The sequence below is a fragment of the Pantherophis guttatus genome, chromosome 5 (assembly GCF_059756535.1).
Source record: "Pantherophis guttatus breed Tessera chromosome 5, ASM5975653v1, whole genome shotgun sequence".
NCBI lineage: Eukaryota > Metazoa > Chordata > Lepidosauria > Squamata > Colubridae > Pantherophis > Pantherophis guttatus.
This window is the reverse complement of record NC_142067.1, coordinates 107,415,000-107,435,953: the sequence shown is the minus strand read 5'-3', so window position 1 is coordinate 107,435,953 and position 20,954 is coordinate 107,415,000. Positions and strand designations below refer to the sequence as shown.

The window sequence follows — 20,954 nt, the reverse complement described above, 5'->3', positions numbered from 1 at the left end:
CCTAATCTGTATTTGTACATTTGGTTTTTCCTGCCTAAGTGTAAAACCTGATGTTTTTCTACATTAACTTTCATTTTGTTGGATGAGGCCCAGTGTTCAAGTCTGTCAAGCTCCATTTGGATCCTGAGCCTATCATTTGGGCTGTTGGATATTCCTGCCAGTTTAGTGCCATCTGGTAGTGATGCTGTCCATCTTTTTTTTTTTTTTTTAGCTTACCAAGAAGTAGGTTGTGTTCTACTTTGTTGAATATCTTACTGAAATCCAAATATACTAGTGGTATGTCCACAGAATTTCGCTGGTCCATTAATTTAATAAGATTTGTTTGGCATGATCTGTTTTCAATAAACTCATATTGGCTTCTGGTTAAAACTTTGCTTGCTTCTAGATGTTCACAGATTTGTTGCTTGATATTTTTTCCAGGATCTTCCCAGGTATTTTTGTCAGGCTGATTGGTCTGTAGTTTCCTGGCTCTGTTTTCCTTTTTTGGAGATGGGGACCACATCAGCTCTTTTCCAGTCCTTAGATAGTTCCCCAACACTCCAGCATCTTTGAAAGATATGGTTCAATTCAGAGGTGAAATCCAATTTTGTTTTACTACCGGTTCTGTGGGTGTGGCTTGGTGGGCATGGTGTGGCTTGGTGGACGTAGCTTGGTGGGCGTGGCAGGGAAGAATACTGCAAAATCTCAATTCCCACCCCACTCTAGAGGGAGGTTACTGCAAAATCTCCATTCCCACCCCACTCCTGGGGGAAGGATATTGCAAAATCTCCATTCCCACCCCACTCTGGGGCCAGCCAGAGGTGGTATTTGCCAGTTCTCCGAACTACTCAAAATGTCCGCCACTGGTTCTCCAGAACCTGTCAGAACCTGCTGGATTTCACCCCTAGTTCAATTGTTCTGAGATAACATCGCCAGCTCCTTCAGAACTCTAGGATTTGATCCGTTGAGTCCTGGTGATTTGAACTCATCTAGATCAGACAAGTGTTCTCTTACCATTTTCTTGTTTACAATATTCTTATTGAAATGAGAGGTCCTTGGTGCTCTCTGAGCCTGGTTGTTTTCTTGCAGGCGTTTCATGACCCAAAGGAAGCACATCATCAGTGCTAGTTTGGGTAATGAAATGTGTGCAAGAAAACAACCAAGCTCAGGGGAAATCCACCCTATTTGCCTGTGGACATTTGTGTTACTAATTATTTGTCTGCTCTAGATTCACAACTGTCTTGTGAAGTTTCACAATGTCGTGAAGTTACTAGGAATATCAGCAATTTCAGTTATCAGCCAGGGGTTTGGATCTAAGCCATAGCTGTCACATTCCTTAAATAGAAAGAAGAAAAAGTAATAAAAATGGAAAATTTAAAGCACTGAGAAATGTTGTTAGCAAAAAATATCATTGTTGGTAGTCTCCATTTATCTCTCAATGTTTTTCATTTTGGTATATGTTACATTGGTATCAGTTGCATGAAGCCACAATTATCTTGTCAAAACATGTTGAAACAGCACATTCAGCATTTTCATAGATACTTTACATATTTGTTAGCATTCTATAGGCTATAATATCAAATTGAATCAGGTAAGCCAAAAACTCTAATTTTTATAACCTGATATAGCAAGTCTAGCTGCCCTGACAGAAAGGAAAGCTATTGAAGACAATCACTCTGGTTTTTTTCCTTCCCGGAGTAGCAAATTTACCTTAGAATCAGTCTGAAGTACAACTGTTTATATTAAATATCAATAAACCACAACATGCACATGTCCTTATTGCTGAAAAATATTTAGGAACAGCAGGGGTGAAATACACCTGGTTCGGACTGGATCGCCCGATCCGGTAGCGATGGAGGTGGGTGGTTCAGAGAACCGCTATCAAAAATCCCTGCCCCCCACCCCCCATGCCCAGCTGAGCTTTTTAAAAATGCTGATCAGGCAACTCAGCTTGGATCGTCAGAGGCATTTAAAAGAAAAAAAGTCTCTGATGATCAGGCAACTCAGCTTGGATCGTCAGAGGCATTTTATGCCTCTGACGATCGAAGCTGAGTTGCCTGATCGTCAAGCTGAGTTTGACGATCCAAGCTGATGATCCAAGCTGACGATCCAAGACGATGCCTGACTATCCAAGCTGAGTTGCCTGATCGGCAGAGGCATTTAAAAGAAAAAAAGCCTCTGACGATCAGGCAACTCAGCTGGGATCGTCAGAGCCTTTTGAAAGCATTTTTTTACAACCTCTTCACCGAAGAGGTTGTAGAAAAAATGGTTTTAAAAGTTTAAAAATTGGCCATGCCCACCCAGTCACATTACCCCCCCACAAGCCACGCCCACAGAACCGGTAGTTAACAAATTTTAGATTTCACCACTGGGGAACAGTCTCAAAGATAGTGCGTTATTACTTATCAATGATACACTTTTTTATTAAACTATGCAGATGGAGTCATTTATAAATTCTTTAATAAATCTAATCTGAACTGAATACTTGGAAATCAAAACTTCAAAGTGTTCTGAATAAAGTAAGATAAAAACAATGCCCTTCAAAGAATCAACAATTTGCTTCCTATATTTTCTTCCAATTTTATACTAACATTTAAAATTAATAACTGTGAATATTCACATCGACATTGCAGTAAAATAAAATATTAGCCGTTATTGACTAAAATTAAGAACTCTATTGTCTCTGGCCAATTAAATTTTTATTGAAGCATACTGATGCTTAAATTTATAAGAGGAAGAGAATCAGGCAACCATTATTATTAGATATAGTTGTCATCTTCTCTAGACTATAATAATGTCTTATTATTTCTATTTGCAGCAAAATAGGTTACATGACTTAGTGCTCCTTGCTATGTTTAATTCATATCTTCACAACTTGTGATCCACTAACAATTTAAGCTGGGCTTTTGGAAGACTCACTAGATCATTTGAAAATTCATCTGAGCAAGTGAGAAAAAAAGAGCAAAAATAATAAGATGTATAGAAACATGGAGAAACAGAAGAACATTATAAAGAACATTAAGTAATAACTCTTTCATCAGAAGGGTCAGATCAAAATAAATAATTTTTCATTAACTGGAAGATTAATTAATAGATGACATATTTCTTGACAGGTCATAAACTGTACTGACCTGATATCTTACGCCAGTATCAATCACAGATTAAGCCACACATCCTCCAGGCAAGTAAATAAATTTGTTAATCTGATTACAGCTGCGCAATATATATCCTGCCCATGGTATATTCCATTTTATTAAAGACAATATTTTATGGCTTTATAAATACACAGTACAAAATCTTATGACATCTTAAAGACTAATGTGTTTATTTTGATGTTGGAATAAAATAGAATAGAATTGAATGAATGAGCTGGAAGAGACCTTAGAGGTCTTCTAGTCCAGCCCTCTGCTCAAGCAGGAGAACCTATACTATTTCAGATAAGTGACTGTCTAGAGTCTAGATTCTTCTTTAAAAAATCCAGTGATGGAGCACCCATGATTTCTGGAGGCAAGCTATTCCACTTGTTAATTGTTCTTACAGTTAGGAAGTTTCTCCTTAATTCCAGGTTGCGTCTCCAGTGCTTTGGACAATAATTCAACCTCCTCTTCTTTGTGGCAGCCCCTCAATTTGGGTTTCTACGGACTAGTTCAATTCACGAAATCCAGTCAGCCCACATATGTAGCATGAAAGTTGTTCAGATACTACAATCGTTTTGATGATTAATTTTACTTGAAGCAAGATGGCCCACGCTGGTTTTCTAGCTCTTGCAAATAGCATGAAACTGTGGAGTTCTTGGGATTCTCTGCGTTTGGTTGAGATGCACCAAGAACTCCATACTTCAACCCCGAGCGACGTGTATTCTTTTCCATTGGAACTTCCATACAAAAATGCAAATCTCAGCAACAAAAAGTATTAAGAGTTAAAAAGTACACTCCAGCATCTTGTAATTTGAATACAGTGACAACACAAACTGTTTTGTGCTGCACTGCATTAAATTATTAGAAGTAGAATCTACAGCTGTAGCTCTATCACATAATAGGAGCATCAAAGGAGGTTTTTATAAACCCTGTAATGCCAGCCTACCTGTTCAACTGGCAGAAGTGATTAATTAAATACTCATCTTTCTGAGTACCCATCTTTCCTGCAAGCAGATGAAGAATCCCGGATCCTGTACTCCCCTCCACATTCTTATTAGCCTAATGTGAACACTCAACTATCAGTTAACAGATAAATGCCCTATAGCTCTAGTGGCAAATTGGCCAGTTGCAAATTGGTTTCTAATGAATGTGATCCAAAGAACAGTGAAGTGTAGCAACACGCCTATATTACTTCAGTACTCTTCTAGGGTACTAGATTATTAGTGTCCATTAGTTCAATTTGTAGTTCATTTGTGTACAGAATATAGAATTCACTGTAAAGAACTCTACATCTGCCCTATTCTCTATAGAATACAGAATTCGTGTTACAAAAATACAAGGTGGTTTTGTTTGTTGAAAAACTAAGTTTTGCTGTACACAGTCTCATTGTTTGCCTTCTGTGATGTGTCATCCTTTCATGATTCCAAATCAACATAGAAGGAAATGCTGGAATCTGCACCCCAACTTATTTAGAGTAGTGGTCCCCAACCTTTGCGGCTTAGTGGCCTGGCTGGGAGGGAGAGGGGAACTGGGCCATGTGAGTGGCAGGCCAGCGTGCACGCGTGCAGCTCAACTCATGCGAGCGGTGAACTGGTGTGCGTATGCATGAGTGCCTACTGGCCCACCGCTCAACAAGTTGAGCTGTGCGCGCACACACATACCCACACTCCAGCCAGACACTCGTGTAGCTCAATTCTAAATAGGCCTAGTAGTGGTCTATGGCCCAGCGGTTGGGGACCCCTGATATAAAGGGTCTCAAAATGGGGAATACTGGTCTAAATAGTTCATTGGCAGTAGCTTGCAGCTGTATATAATGCACTCTAAATAAAGCAAACTCACAAAGCATCATTAAATTAATGTATTTTCAATACACTTGGTTTGAGATTCAGTAAGGCACAATAAATGCATACAGTGAACTGATGACAGTAGAGTCAGAATTGAACTTTTTACCTGTATCGGTTGGCAAAATATACAAACAGAAATGCTACTGAAAGGAAATACTTGTGAAGCATTGCACAGAATAATAGCATCTTCTCTTACCCTGATTTACAGATAGATACCACTACATTTTTTCACATTTTTCTTCTACTGGGATTGATCCTCGGGAAGTATCCATGTAACCAGTAGCAGGGAACTACTGTTGACACCAGTGTTTTGTCTCTGGTAGCATTTTACTGCCTATATTAAAACTATTAAAATTTAAAAAATTTAAATTGCCAGATATAAAATAGTTTGTGGTACTGAGATTATTTCCCAATTAAAGGTAAAATATTATTTGCAAAACATTGCAGTGAAGGATGTAACTCTTTTCTTGTAATAGCCAAGTTTGAAAGTTCCAATTTAAGCATAACTGCCCATGGATTTAAGGATTTACATGTCTTAAGGTACCATGATCTTGCTCTTTCCAAACTTGTTTTTAACGTGCAAAACTAGAAAACCACATTTCCCCCACCTGAGAAAGGTGTCCTACAACTATAAGAGGTGTCCAGCACCAGGGGTTTCAATGTGTCAAGGGTAGCACAGCAGTGAATAAAAATATGTATGCCCTATTTGATCTCTAAATGAAATATGGCTCACTGGCTATTAATGCACAGTAGAGCGAGGGGATCAAAAACAGAGGATAGATATTATATGGGTCTGGGTAGTAGTGTTCGGTGTTAAAGCATCACCATTTATTCTGCTTCTCCTTTAAAGACTGAGCTTCTGGAATACAGCAGATTTGGCTTTAAGGATTCTCACACAGGAAGCTGATTCGGGTGAAAGTTTGTACTGATTGAAAAACAGAAATTAACAGCACAACTACACAAATACATTTCTCTACCTGTGAATAACAAAGCTACACCATATAAAGGACATAAGTATAAATCAGACCATGGATGATGTAACAGCAGCACATTCAGGAATCTTACAGTGCAATGTCTCTCTGCTATGGCATTATTAGAGCAAATGAGGAAGTTCTGAATTCCTGAGCAAATTTATCCATCGTAGAACTGGGCTTCAGATTTTGTGGCGCAAGCTTCTTTTTTGCTAAATCCAGAAAATTAGGCACTTTCAGAAATACAATTCTTAAAAAAATTCTGAACAATATTGTATGTAAATATAAGGAGCAAGGACTATTTAAAAATATTTTTTTTCTTCTTGTGTGACAATTAATATTCCAGTGCAAAAACAGCTTGAATGAATTGTAAGATTCGTCTGTCTTTTGATAGGGTTACATTCTGTTAAAAGGACAAGAAAAGAGAACCTGCCCCCTCCCAATGATTGCATAAGATCATAGCGCAGTCTCAAAAATTATTAGTCCTTGAGATTCAGATATTGATGAACTGGTGACTGCTTGATCACTTGGAGTAAATTCAGGATAATTCTTCTTAAAATAAACCTAAGAAGGAAGATATTGTATGTTAGGTTTATATGGTAGCTTATTCTGAAGCCTGTCACTTAAGAATATATATCAAAGGTAAAAGAATACACATTTTAAATCCTTTTATTTCTTTTTTTTAAAAAAGTAATAAACCTGCCTTCATTTTCAGCAAAGCATACATATTTCAACATATAGGGTCGTTATCCCACTAAAAGTGCTCATAATTCTGATCAACAGATAACTATCATTTGACATTAAACTGATAAATAAAATCCTTTTACTGGCTCAGAAATGGAGATAAAAACAGGGTGACAAAGCTGCTTCGAAATCTAGTGTCTGCGCAAGGGCTTTCCATTTTCACACATAAAAATAAGCACAATAGATTTGGATGTGAATATCAAGGTTGTAATCCCTGCATTTTACAAACTATGATTGACAAGCATTGAAAGTTCAGGATAGATGTATGAAATATCCCAGCATTTAATTTGCAATGTGGCAGAGTCACAGAGCTTTATAGAAATGTGATCTGGGGGAAAGGGTGCCACAATAATGAAAGGGAAAGGGAAAACAGGAACAATGGCTCGAGCAAGCAACTTCTCTAAAATGTAAGATGATACCAAATAATAGAATAGTTCTTGGCTGAGCTTTTGAGTTCTTGAATTCTACCAATTTCGAGCTGAACTGCCAGAGATACAGGTTTCCTGATAAATGTATAATCAGAACATAAAGGAAATGAAATCCTGTCAAGTTTCACTGTTCCACAATCATCAGTTTTCAGTAGTTGTATCATATCTCTGCTCCCTGACAGATGTGGGTAACAAAATGAAATAATGTCAAGACTTGCGTACTCTTATCGGAAAATGTGTTTGGGTGAAAAGGGGCTTCAAAATGTATTTTTTTTCCCAGAAAGGAGAATGTCAAAAAGTTTTATTTAAAACACACAAAATGCACTATCTTCCACTGAGCCGACATATGTCATGAGTTAGGCCTAATAATATTTATGGTTTCTGGAAAACAGTGCAGGGAGCCTGTTTGTTTGTAATTTATATCACTGAGTGATGCTCCAGGCAAAGTTATAAATAAATTGTTCTTCTCATATAAAGAGATGAGCCACGGTCTAATAAAAATTTTACATGTATTTGACAGAGACATGTATGTTATGCGATTTCACTATTCTTAGAAGTCGCTTTTCCACATCTTTATGATAAAGGCTGCATTTAAATTCAAACCAGCTTGCCAACTTTTGTTTTGGTTTTTCCAGGATCTTATACTTGGTAGAATTATGAGAAAGGCAAAACTATTCTTCTCATCACTAGATTTCTATGGTGCAATAATTTTCAGGAGTAAAGCTGATGATTGCCTATCCCTTGTATCTGATTTTTTTACCATGATGTCCATCATTCTCTTAAAACCAAGGCTCTTAAAAAGAGCCTTGGTAGTACAATGGTCTAAAGCACCCTGTTATTAAGACCAGCTGCCTGCAATTACTGCATGTTCGAATCTCGCCAGGCTCAAGGTTGACTCAGCCTTCCATCCTTTCTAAGGTAGGTAAATTGAGGACCCAGTTGTAGGGGCAATAAGCTGACTTTGTATAAATATACAAAAGGATGAAGGCTATTGCTTAGCGCATTGTAAGCCGCCATGAGTCTCCAGAGAAGGGCGGCATATAAATCAAATTTAAAAAAAAATCATATGCCCCAATGACTGGAGAGTCATAAAGTTTATTTAGAGCCAGTTTCGTATAGAGGTTAAGGCATCAAGCTAGAAAGCAGGAGACTCTGAATTCTAGTACTGCCTTGGGCATGAAATCAACCAAGTGACCTTGGGCCAGTCACTTTCTCTGAGCCCTAGGAAGGAGACAATGGCAAACCATTTGTAAAGAACCTTGGCAAGAAAACTACAAGGCAATTTTGTCCAGGCAGTCTCCAAGAATCAGGAACAACTGAACAGAAGAAAAAAATGTTACATCTAAATAGGTAGGCCTCATTCATGGCACAAATACAGTAGCATCAGAGTAGTAAGAAATTACTAAAACTAAAATTACACATATATGTTATTGAATATTTACAACCAATAAGAATTTTTCCTCTAGTTTCCTCTGTCCATGCATTAAACTGCAAATTTATTCATCAAATTTGATTTCATTCATCAAATTGTCCTCCGCTCATGTACAAAACTGCAGCTTTATTTATCAAAAGCAAGGGAACTTGATGGAGCTTCACTATAATCCTGGATTTACCGAGAGGGAAAAGTAAATGAGTCCAGCACCACAACTGTGTATCATCTTCTACACAAGTACAAAAACAATCCCAATCATAGCTGTTTTCTGCGAATGGGAGCATATGATTTTCCACTCTGGGTACCTATTATTCCAAATCCCAGTAATAAAGAATGAGAAAAAAAAGGCTTTATAATTGAAAAGCTACATGAGCTTTAACTATAGTGGAGAAGGTGGGATTTTCTGAAGCCCTGAATATGCTGCCTTGTGTGGAAAGTCAATCTTGAGACAAACTTAATTACAACATTTTGTAGAGGAAAAACGGGGGTGGGGAGGGGAAAATGAAGAAAGGGACGTGCCTTACCTGTTTGGCTGTTTCTAGGATGGAGAGAGCTTCAGCCTTACCCAGTTGTTGAACCATCTTGTAAAACAGGCTCTCCTTTTCTTGCAGCAAAATGTATGGCTCATCATATTCTTTCAGGCGTCCCAGATCTAAGACCTGATGAGTTGGCAAGAAACAAGTTGCTTAATAAAGGTGAATTTTGGCAACAGCCAACAGGCGTCTTCATCCCACTGGATTTGCTCCAACTCTAGCACATATTTACCTGGGCTCGGTGGATACTTAAGCTACAATTAATAGGGGAAGTTAAGGAAATAAAGATTCTCTATTTTTTAATTATATTTCTATGGCGGCCAGTATGCTTTGATTTTTGTATAAGAGTGAGGTTGCTGGAAACGAGAATGAAGGCCTAAATCTTCACAAAGTTTTGACTAGAAAACGGAGCTTAAGGAAATGAAACCAAGGTCTTTTTGACAATACACAAAGTCTCATACAACACAAAGAGACTGGACACCCAGCCAGTTGTTGAAGGGGACTCAAGTGGCAATCACATTCTAGACTGCAATCAAATGTTCAAGCTTTCTTTTTTCAGATGTACCAAACAGTTCTAACTACCCATGTTTTCCCCAAAATAAAACTGGATCTTATATTAATTTTTGCCCCAAAAGACACATTAGGGCTTATTTTCCAGTTAAGTCTTATTTTTGGGGAAGTACGGTACTAAATGTGTCCATCTGGCTAACAATCTTAACTGGGGCCTATTTTTGGAGTAGGGCTTATATTACGAGCATTGTGAAAAATCATGCTAGGGCTTATTTTCCAGTTGGGTCTTATTTTGGGGAAAACAGGGTATCAAGCATACAATCCAATGAACAAGGAAGTGTTGCATCTCAGATGTGTAGGATTATCTTCATCAGCCACAACTGATATGGTTAAATGCAAGAGTTGTTGAAATTATCCATAATTGTGGTTCCACTGCACAGATTCTGGGCATCTTCTCCGATAACCTTCCAGCTCTTAGGATGCCATCTAAAACTTTGAATACTTTGCAAGCGGCAGGCATCTACGTTCATTGCAGTATCCCATGGTCACATAATCACCATTTGTCTGTTTCACAACGGGCTTCCAACAAGCACAGTAAATGAAGATGCTGGCAGCCAAATTGCAACTTACGGTCACGTGATTGTCTCAAAGACCCATGATGACTTGCGTAATGACTGAATGGGAAATAACATAATAAGTCTGTATGTTCAAGTGATGTTTCACTTACCGACCACGATGCTTAGTGATAGAGTTAGCAATTGTGGTTGCTAAGTAAAGACTTCAGTCTTATTTTCCCTGCAGCTCCTTCATGGAAAACCCTTTCACACTGAACAGAGCTTCACTGAGAAAGATTAATTTGCTGGGATAAATGTGTAGCTTTGCCCATGTGATTTAGAAAATGTGTGGCACAATTTGCTTTTCCCCAAAGAAAATAAATTGCTTGCAATTTTTTTTTTTAAAAAAAAGGATGACTTTCTGAAGACATATGGAGTTATGGTCATAAAAATTTAGTAGCACTTGACACTTCTTTTTCAACTGCGTTTTAAAGAGAGAGAAAACAGTCACTGAAAGACCGAAAAGTCCACTGGAAATAACACCCCCCCACACACATCCTCACACACTTCACAACAATACTGTAAATTCCAAACAATCCTATGTATGCTGATCTGAAGTAACTCGCTTTGTTTCATCTGGCAAGTGTGTTTAGAATCACAGTCTAATTAAGGTTACTCATTTAGCTTTCCACTTTAATATTATATGACACTGCAAATATTCTTGTAATCTCAAAGCTACTATTCTCGACACAGATTTAAATTCCTTCTCTTTATTCTGTTTTATTTACACATACAAGAACACATTACAAATCTTAAATTCATTGCACCCTCATTGACTATGTTTAATTATAATTAAAATCACCTTTCTGAAGGGTTTAAAGATAACTGACTTTCATCTACAGGGCATCAGCACAACAATCAAGATGTCCTATAATTTCGCAAGCCAATTTAGATGCCTTGAATGTGTAATTTAAAAAGCAAAGCCCTTTATTGAATAACCACTCCCTTAGAAATGAAAGGGGGGAAATCCAGCCTTTAAATATAGGCTTCATCCTTCCAAAGAGTGAAACGTTTTCACTTTGCATTAAATAGAGCATAACATGCTTTGTATGAAAATAAGCCTCTGTGTGGCTGCACTGGCCACTAGTTTCTATATACATCTTTCTTAAGCTGAGCTTTAAAAAAAATATATCCTGTCCAATTATTTTTTTGTGCGTGTTGTGCTTTCAGCAACAAAAGAGCAATGCTATTAATTACTTAGTATCTGGCTGTACACAAGCCTTGAAAATTGCAATAAAACAGAAAGGAAAAATATTAAATACACAGTAATCATGGGATCTCCCAAAGCCTGAAGGTCATCCCAGAACATTTTAGTGACATGGCAAAGGCATGGAAGAAGAAGGTGATGTTAAACCACTCCTGTATTTTTACCAAGAAAATCACACGGATAGACAATATTAAATGATTGACAATACAGTGCCAGACAATGGGCACCTCCAGTCACGTCATTCAACATGACACAGGTAATCCTCAGTTTGTCACCAGTTGCTCAAAAACTGATCAAAATTATGATGGCGCAGAATGAGGGGGAGTTATGACCAGTCCTTGGAGTTCTGGCCATTAGAAGCATCTTTGTAGTTAATGACTGCAATCTGGGTGTTCAACTCATATATCTTAAAGTTGCTACGGTTGAGAAGCACTGTTATAGATGCACAAGTTGAATTTTTAAAAAGCGGAATAGAAATAGTATTGATACTTTTGAGCTTTGGTGTTATAAAAAGAGAGAGTACCACAGATAGTGGGGGAAACATGGAAATGAATTATAAAATAAAACCATCTATAACCATAAATAATAGAAAGAAAACCATGAAGAAACAATGTTTAAAAGAGATAAGATATGTATATGTTGTATGTTATGTGAATGTCATATATATGTTATAATAAAATTACAAATTAAAAAAAAATCATCAAAGTCCTCACACAAGATTCAAATGACCAGACTCAAATAATCATATTTTGGACACTGTATACTATTATCCAGCTCCCTTGACAAGTACGTAATACTAGAGAAAGTTGAAGGAGGTAGATGGAGTGATGGCAAGGTGGATGGACTGATTACATCAGCAATTAATGTACTGCTGAGAGACCTAAAAGACTATTCTGGAAAAAGTCTACCTTTGTGGTTGCTAAGAATCAATACTGACTTGATAGCATAGCATCTAATCAATCAATCAATTAATCATCCATTCGGTTTAAGTTCAGTTGTGGTTATGATGAATGTTGAGGGAATTAGGTATGTCTAGTCTAACAAAGAGAAGAACTGGGGGTGATAGTCTTCTAGTACTTAAAGGGATGTCACAGAAAAGAAGGGGCTGACCTGTTCTCCAAAGTACTTGAGGGCAGGGCAAGAAGTAATGGGTGGAAGATCATTAAAGAGATATTCAATCTAGAATTAAGAAGAAATTTCCTGAGAGTGGGAACAGTTAATCAGTGGAATGGCTTGCCTTCAAAAATTGTGGATGGTCCATCCTTAGAGATTTTCAAAAAGATCCTGGACAGCCATTTGTCCAAAATGGTATAGAGTTTCCTGTTTGAGCAGGAGTAAATTCCCAATTCACCAAGTAGATATAGAGGAGAAGGTTATTCAGGAGCTGAATGTATTTGCAGAAGGAATTATGGAATGAGCCATTAAAAATGGTATTGTTTGTTTGAAATTAATTAGAATATTTAACGAGCACAAAGGCACAATGTGCAGCAGACAAAATGTGCCCTTTTTTCTACATAGAGTTCTTTTTAAAATAAAAATGTGTATTTTCAGTAATATAATTTTGGCTAGCAGATTATTTTTAAGGATTAAAACATTCACAAAAACAGGTGACCACAGATAGAAAAATCAAAACAAGATGAATAGTATATTCTGCATATTTGTTCTGGCTGCCATCTTGTCAGTGAAGTAAGGCTGTCAACTCTTGAAAGTAAAATTGCTTCTATTTTATGAGCCCAGGGATTTTTAGGGTTTTGGGTAGGCAGCAATTGGTATAAAAGCTCCCCCCCACACTAAAATTCCTTTCCACACATTGCTAACTCTAAACTTCAAAATCTTATTTTAGGTATGATATATGCAAAACAACTACTATTATTAACATTTAATGTCATAATTCATGAAGGGTAAGGTAGATTTGACTTGGTGAATTACATTAGAATATTCCTTTTTACTCTTACTCTTTTTATGTATTCAAATTATGTTTATACTTTTACCTATTAGCTTGACAACTAAAAATAAATAAATAAATAAATGTTTAGTTGGTGCAATTTGCACATAAACTGTTCAACTATAGGTATTTTTTCTTCTTATCAGCAGATGGAAATTTGAAGATTACAGACAGAACCTTAGAAAGGGCCCTCACAGCTGAGGTTAAGAGGATATCTGAACATACAAATGAAAATTTATTGATGCTTAGGTGGCCACACTGGGAGAAAGGGACCCCACCTTATGTGAGCTAAACTGATGAATATTTTTCAAGAGTATACATATGCATAGAACTTAGAATAATAGGTTTGGAAAGGAGTTCTTGTTGGAGTTCTTCAAGGGAGTTCTTGGAGGGAATTTTATATCATTTCGGACAAGTGGTTGTTCAATCTCATCTTGAAAACTCCCAGTGATGGAGCACTCACAACTTTAGGAGGCAAGCTGTAGCACTGATTAATTGTTCCCGTTGTCAGAAAATTTCTTCTTAATTCTAGCTTGAATCTCTCTTTGTTAAGCTTCCACTTGTATCTTCTTGTCCTGCCCTCAGATGTTTTCAAGAAAAGGTTAATCCCCTCTTCTCTGTAACAACCCCTGAAATATTGGAAGACTGCTATCATGTCACTCCTAGCTCTTCTCTTCATTAGTCTTGACATACCTAGTTCCTACATCCATATATTGTACGGTTTAGCCTCCAGTCCTCTAATTATCTTTGTTGTTCTTTTCTGCAAACTTTCTAGAGTCTCAACATCTTTTTTATATTGTGGTGACCAGAACTGGATGCAGTATTCCAAGAGTGGTCTGTGCAGTATAAAATACTAACATCACTTTACATGAGCTTGATATTATTTGTCTGTTGATATTATCTGTCTGTTGACTTTTTGGCAGCTGCAGCACACTGGCTCATACTTCAGTGGTTTCCCACTAGGACATCTAGATCCCTCTCACTGTTACTGCTGTTGAGCCAGGTATACCCTATTCTATATCTATGCATTTGATTTTTCTTGCCTAAGCGTAAGACCTTACTTTTTTCACCACTTAATTGTACTTTGTTAGATAAGACCGAGCGTTAAAGTCTGTCAAGATTCTTTTGAAACTTGAGTTTATCTTCTAACGCATTGGCTATTCACCCCAACTTGGAGTCACCTGCAAATTTGATGAGTTTTCCATTTACAGCAATAAGGTCTGCCTTGTTTTGAAGATCACTATACAAATCTTAAACAAACAATAAAATAACTGTGCTACAGAGTAAGGAAATCTGTCTTGAACAATATACAGTATTTAAATTCCCTATAGATTTGTTCATGGTGCATAGTTTATTTTGCTTCAAAAATTTAGATTCAACAATATACAGGAAACCTTGCTAAAATTTGAAATAGATAGCAGCAAACATACAAATCCATAGGTAAAGAATATGGATCCTAGAGAAAATTGCACTGTTCCTTCAAAGTGTTATCGACAAAAACAATCCAAACCACTTTTGGAGCTCAGTTCTGAAGAACTGCACAGCCCGACTTAAGCAATTTGTGGTCCACCAAATGCAGCTCAGAACTACAACTCATGATTTTCCCAATGCTCATGAGACCTTCACTTCCCAACAAGAATAAAAAGCAGGATTTATCACATACAATTCCTGGCTTTTTTATTTTTTCATCATTTATAATTATGGATCAGGTTTTATTTTTTACAGCCATTCCACGTAAAGTATGAACAAAATAAAATTTGCCGATATGAACCTATACCGTGATGAGACAAGAGCCAAGGAGATCGTGGGATTTTCTTCAATGTATCTACAGAAACATAAAGTTCAGCAGAAATTTCCATCCTCTGAGAATGTCTGAGACCTGCATATCTTTTGACAATAACTTGTTGGAATGAAACGGTTAAAGAGAAGAAGGTGGGAGAAGGCAGGCAGTATGAGCAACCTATGTGAGGTCACATCACAGATGTTGAAGAAGAGCCTTCGGCAAGGGATAGGTACTTCTATTCCAACAAATGCATATATAAATTATAATCAAAAGCTTAAACATCAGCCAAGTTTCTGACATTCTTGCTTAGTCTGAGAAAAAACTTAGTTTCAGGAACTGAAGCCATGAGAATGAAGGGAACCTATACCTATAACAACTGTTGTAAAGTGAAAAAAATGGGGCAGAATCCAACCATTAACTATTTGTATTTAATTTTGTCATCAAATTACACCTAGATGGGAGGGCTCGTCATATCTTCTGCACAAGTTAATTTTTTGTTCTAGTAACTGCCACAGAATGCAAAATCTGCTACATTCATCAAACAAATGAGACAGTTCCTGAGATACAAGATGACACAAAAATAATCTGAAATGATAGGAAGGCAGTAGTATTCTAGCACAGAAGCTGAACCAGAGAACATGATTTGAGTACTGGATTTCAGATAAATAAATTGGTGTGACCTTTTCCTGAAATATCGATTAGGCTATTCACCAAATATGAACAAATGAGTCTCGAACATGAAAGTACCTCTCACATAGCTGCTACTTTGGCCCTTACTTTTGGCTTCTTGTTGCGTATACTAACAGAGCTTAATCAAAACTTAAAACAATATCATCAGAAGCTGATGATTTGGGAAGCAAGGCTGAGATATGCAGATAGTGATTCTCCTCCATATCCCTTATGTATGAAATGAAATTTCTCTTATAGTTATTATTGTATATTTGTCAAGAATTATGAACTCATGAGAGTGGAAAAAAAATCTACCACCACCTTGAATTTATATAAGTGCTTGTCCTGCCAAAAAGCTTAAATGGTCCAGTTGACCAAACATATCTATAATTTTACAGATAATTTTTATAGAGATAACGGCTCAGAGCAATGTTTCTCCTTCCCAATTCAGGATATGGCAATATTCAAGAAATTCTAAACTCCTTTGACAGTATAAATGGTTAAGCAGTTAAAATCAATTCTTATGACAGAAGTAGTTGGTATAATTTGATAGTCACAAGCTAAGCCAGTGATAGCTAACCTTTTTGCCATCGCGTGCCAGGAGCGGGGGGGGCACATGCATGCCCACACCCATAATTCTATGCGCCCTGCCCCCTCATATGCATGCACCCCCCCACTACCCCCACTCCTGGCACACAATGGCCCGGTAGGCCCGTTTTTCTCTCTCACCAGGCTCCAGAGCCTTTCTAGGAGTCTGAGGAGGGCAAAAACGGCCTTCCCCACCCCTGGAGGCCCTCCGGAGGCCAGAAAAGGCCCATTTGCCAAATTCCAATCCCACCAGAAGTTGGCAAATGGGCCATTTCGGGCCTCCGGAGGGACTCCGGGGGTGGGGAAGGCCATTTTCGCCCTCCCCAGAGTCCTAGAAAGCCTCTGGAGCCTAGTGAGAGAGAAAAACGGGCCTTCCCCACCACCCCCGAGGCCCTCCGGAGGCAGGAAACAGCCTGTTTTCCTACTTCTGGTGGGCCCAGAAGGCCCGAAAATCAGCTGGCAGCGCGCACATGTGCACTGGAGCTGAGTTCGCGTGCCACCTGTGGCACGTGTGTCATAGGTTCACCATCACGGAGCTAAGCTATACCCTGGGAGGGAGGTTTTTCTATAAATTATGGGCAATTTCTTGCTGCATTGACAAAAAAAGTAAATATTTCTTCTCAGAGGACTATTTTTTTACCACAGCAAAGTTTAATATACCTTTTTTAGAGCAATAAAATTCCCTATGTCTTTCTAGCCACATAAAAATTTTTGAAAGAATTTTTGAAAGGTGTAATTTTCTTAGGAAGTCAGTCATTCAATCTTTGTAAGAAACTGGTGGGACCTCTGGTGTATTACTGTGTGAATATGATAAATTATGAAATGGAATGAAAAAAATTACATGTTTTTGTCTATTTTGTGCCAATAAGCTGTTACTCATCAGAAAACCATGAGGCTGGTTTTTTTTAAAGAGGCCTGTTATTCATAAATACACAATTGATGAAAATAATGTAGAGCCTTGATTTCAAACAATCTGAAGTTATCTATGCAAATAAATCTTTGGAATGCTCACATAAAACAGAGGAGTCTGGTTATTATACTAGAGTTTTGTGTGCATTATTTTATATTTATATTCTTCTATAAGTACATCTTTAATATCATTTTTCTACATACTTCCAAACAGTAGGTAATTTGAAATACATTTAAGAGTAGTATTTTTTTTTTAATGCATTTCTTTGATTGGAATTGGATCTGCTACCCCTTGGGATGATCTATGATTATCAGAACAGCTTTTCATCTTCAGTCTAAGTCATCTCCACGCTAGCCTCACCGGACACAAAAGAAACTGCTTGGAAGAATAACAACTGAACAAGATTATCAGCCTGTGGACTTTCGACCCAATTTCTAATATCTCTTCAGATATCAGAATATCTGTTTTGTTAGTATAGTTACTCCCACACAAAGGATGCTAAGGCCTTAGAGTTGGATTTTTTAAAAAAAATGTATGTATATACTTTGCCTTCAATTTAAAACAAAATGCCTTTCCTATTTTAAAATTCCATTGAAATTTGTTTAATATTAGCAACTGCTATGGGGACTAAAACAAGATTGCAATTTACCTCAATGATTGCTACAACTGCTGCAATCCTAGAGGTTTCTTTATGTTAGGTAAAATGTTTAGGAAGAAATTCTCCGCTGAGATAATCAACAAAACCCAACACAGATTTACCACACAAATTCTTTTCTTCTAGCCAGGAGATGTTATCAAAACTAGAGTAACTCCTGGGTACACCCTTCACAGTATCTGTAAACCACTTCTAAGACTTCTAATTCACATTCTGGGCTTATTTATAGATTTCCTTCAAATTTTATAATGTGGTTAAACTCTAGAATTTTCCTCCTTAAATAAATAATGAAATGTGATAGAATAAACAGTTGTTGTTTTTTTGTCATAGCATAAAGGTAACAGGCCTACAACAAAGTCAGTTTTGCTTGAGCAACCTATCAGCCCAGCAAATAAATAATATTGATCCTTGATATGACCACCAAGCTAAAACTTTGAGGAAATCAAAGATCATCCAACCCACCAAGGCATTCCAAAAGCTTGATACAAAAAGACATGGTTCGACTTGGCATCTAAAACTATAATGAAATCTAGTTCGCTTCAGCAAAATACATTCTCAAGTGTGGGCATTTCCCCACAAGGCACCTTGCTCAGAAACAGGAAGTCAAATTTGCCATGTGTGCAAATGAGTCTAAACCTCTGGGCAAATGAAGGAAATTCAGATCAGAAGAGACACTCTCCAAGCATTTAACAGATATTTGAAAGAAACTGAAACCATGAGACTAGAAATCAAATTGCCAGTGCAACCGGACCAGAACTGGAACAAAACAGCTGCTAGGAATGTGTAACTGGACAGTCCAACTGGACAGCTGGTTTCCATCTATGCTAGTCTGTGAAAAGATAAATATCTTATTGGTCCCATTTGCATTGATGACTTTAATTCCATAATATTTGCTATCACTCAGATCAGCCATGTGACCAAAACCTAAACAAGTAACAAATCTTGTCTGGAAGGTATCCCGTTCTTTTATCCAGCTGTCTATAAGTCACTGTGGGTAATCAGATACTCCAATTGTTCTGCCCTCTGAAATAAGTTTCTTTTCCTCTTGCACAACTTGGCATTAGAAGGAAACCCTTATATGTATGTATGTATCTCTGTTGTGGGCTTTGTAGATTGCAGTACAGAGCAAGGGGAGGGAGCATTGCTAATAACATAAATGTACAACAACATAAAGATGATAAGAGGTCTGGAGGCTAAATCATATGATGAATGGTTGAGGGAGCTAGCTATGTCCAACTCATTGAAGAGAAGGATTAGGGGTGACATGATAACTGACTTCCAGTATTTGACAGGCTGTCACAGAGAAAAGGGGACTGATTTATTCTCCAAAACACTAGAGGGCAGGACCAGAAGTAATGTTGTTAAAGAGAGAAGTAATGGAGAAACTTCCTGACTGAGAGAACAATTAATCAATGAAATAGCTTGCTTCTTGGAGTTGGGGGTGTTCCATGGATGGAAATTTTCAAAAATAGACTGGACAATCATTTGACCAGGATAGTATAAGGTCTCCTGACTTAAGCAGGGGGTTGGACTAGAAGACCTCCAAGGTTCCAGCCATACGATTCTATGTATTAGCATGGAAACAACAAATAGCGATGGCATCTTGTTGAACAGCCTTGAGCAAAAGTAAAATCACTGCTTATATAACATTGTCTTAGTATATTACAAAGGCATGGCATTGCAATGTTGTTGATAAGTGCATGTGGATGACCTTCTTATTTTTCCATTCCTTCTAGGTTGGCATGTTAGCCTGAGGCTGCACCCCTCTAATTAATTTATAGATATTTTAATTGCAAATAGCATGCTAAAATCATGCTGGCATATTCTGGCAGGGAATGTGTAATGAAATTCTCTGGACCCTTTAAAAAAAAATTGAGGTCCTCCATGATCTGAAGAGCAAGCAATAGGATCAACAATGATATAGGATTGTCCTAAGAAAGGACACAGAAAATTAAGTTGGAGAAATCACCTTTTCTCTCAAAACATGTTAAGAACACTTTGATATAACTCAAAACAGCAATAAAGAAAAACCAATTCAATGAAAGAAAAAGATTCCAGTAATATTAAAAATGTGAATGTATTAGTTGTTTCAAATTAAATCAATAACAGAGCATGTACCGTACTTTGCAGGCATTTCTATGAAGGGGTGGAAAAGAATTGCACTGGAAACTTTTGGAAGGTGAGCTCCATGTGTCTAAATCCATATATAAAACCAAGGTTTGACTTTATATAATAGCATCCTAAGCTGTTAAAAACATAATAGGCAAGAACAACTCCAAAAGTTTGATCATAAATATCTGGATCAAGAAATGACCCATAATAATGGGCTCTTCAAAACAATTGTCTCACTAGCAAAACAGAACACTTTTAACATCTTAATCTGACCACTTGCACATTCTAGCAGTTTGTAAACACTACTTTGAAGAGTGAACAACATGGTACCTTAATGAGGTAATGCATAATGTCAGAAAGATACATAATTTGTTCGAGGAACTTTTGGAAGATGCTGATTATATAAACCCACATCAGCAAGTGCTCAGATTAAATATCTGTGTCTGAAGTTTTTTTTAAAAAATACAAAATAACAAGAACTCTAGGCCTCTTATCAAATGTTGAAACAATCGTCTACTAAATTCAGTGGAATCACGTCATGAAAGAATGGTGGGTTATTGTTTTGCAGTTATCCCATTCTGAATAGTGGCTTGGCCTCCATGATCCTTGAGATCCAACTTTGCTCTCAATATCTTTAAATCAGATAACTGATCCGTACACTGACAATGTCTCACTAACTTGACAACTTCTTTTGCATCAAATTCAACTGAAGAGGTGGGTTAAATGAGTGCCTATGTATAGATTAAAAAGACTAATAAACAGAAGTTCATTCAGAAAAAGCAACTGTTGAAGGCGACTCTCCAGGTGCCAGAGTAGTGACATTTTCTTCTCAAAGAAAATATACTAACGGTTAGGAAATGCCGTTCAAGTTGGTATTAAGGTTCAGTGAGCAT

The 20,954-nt window shown here is 37.3% G+C and overlaps 1 protein-coding gene across 2 annotated transcripts in view; it reads right to left on the bottom strand.

Annotated features, from left to right (window-relative positions):
• Positions 1–4,959: 4,959 nt before the first annotated feature.
• The window catches only part of ABCC4 (ATP binding cassette subfamily C member 4 (PEL blood group)), a 194,821-nt gene continuing 178,826 nt past the window's right edge, over positions 4,960–20,954 (bottom strand). For both annotated transcript variants that reach the window (XM_034417531.3, XM_087895456.1), the window contains exons 30-31: positions 9,060–9,194; positions 4,960–6,495 (exon numbers count right to left, since the gene is read on the bottom strand). In XM_034417531.3, the coding sequence (XP_034273422.2) occupies positions 6,388–6,495; positions 9,060–9,194 (243 nt within the window). In that variant the 3' untranslated portion in view covers positions 4,960–6,387. The remainder of the gene's footprint in view (positions 6,496–9,059; positions 9,195–20,954) is intronic.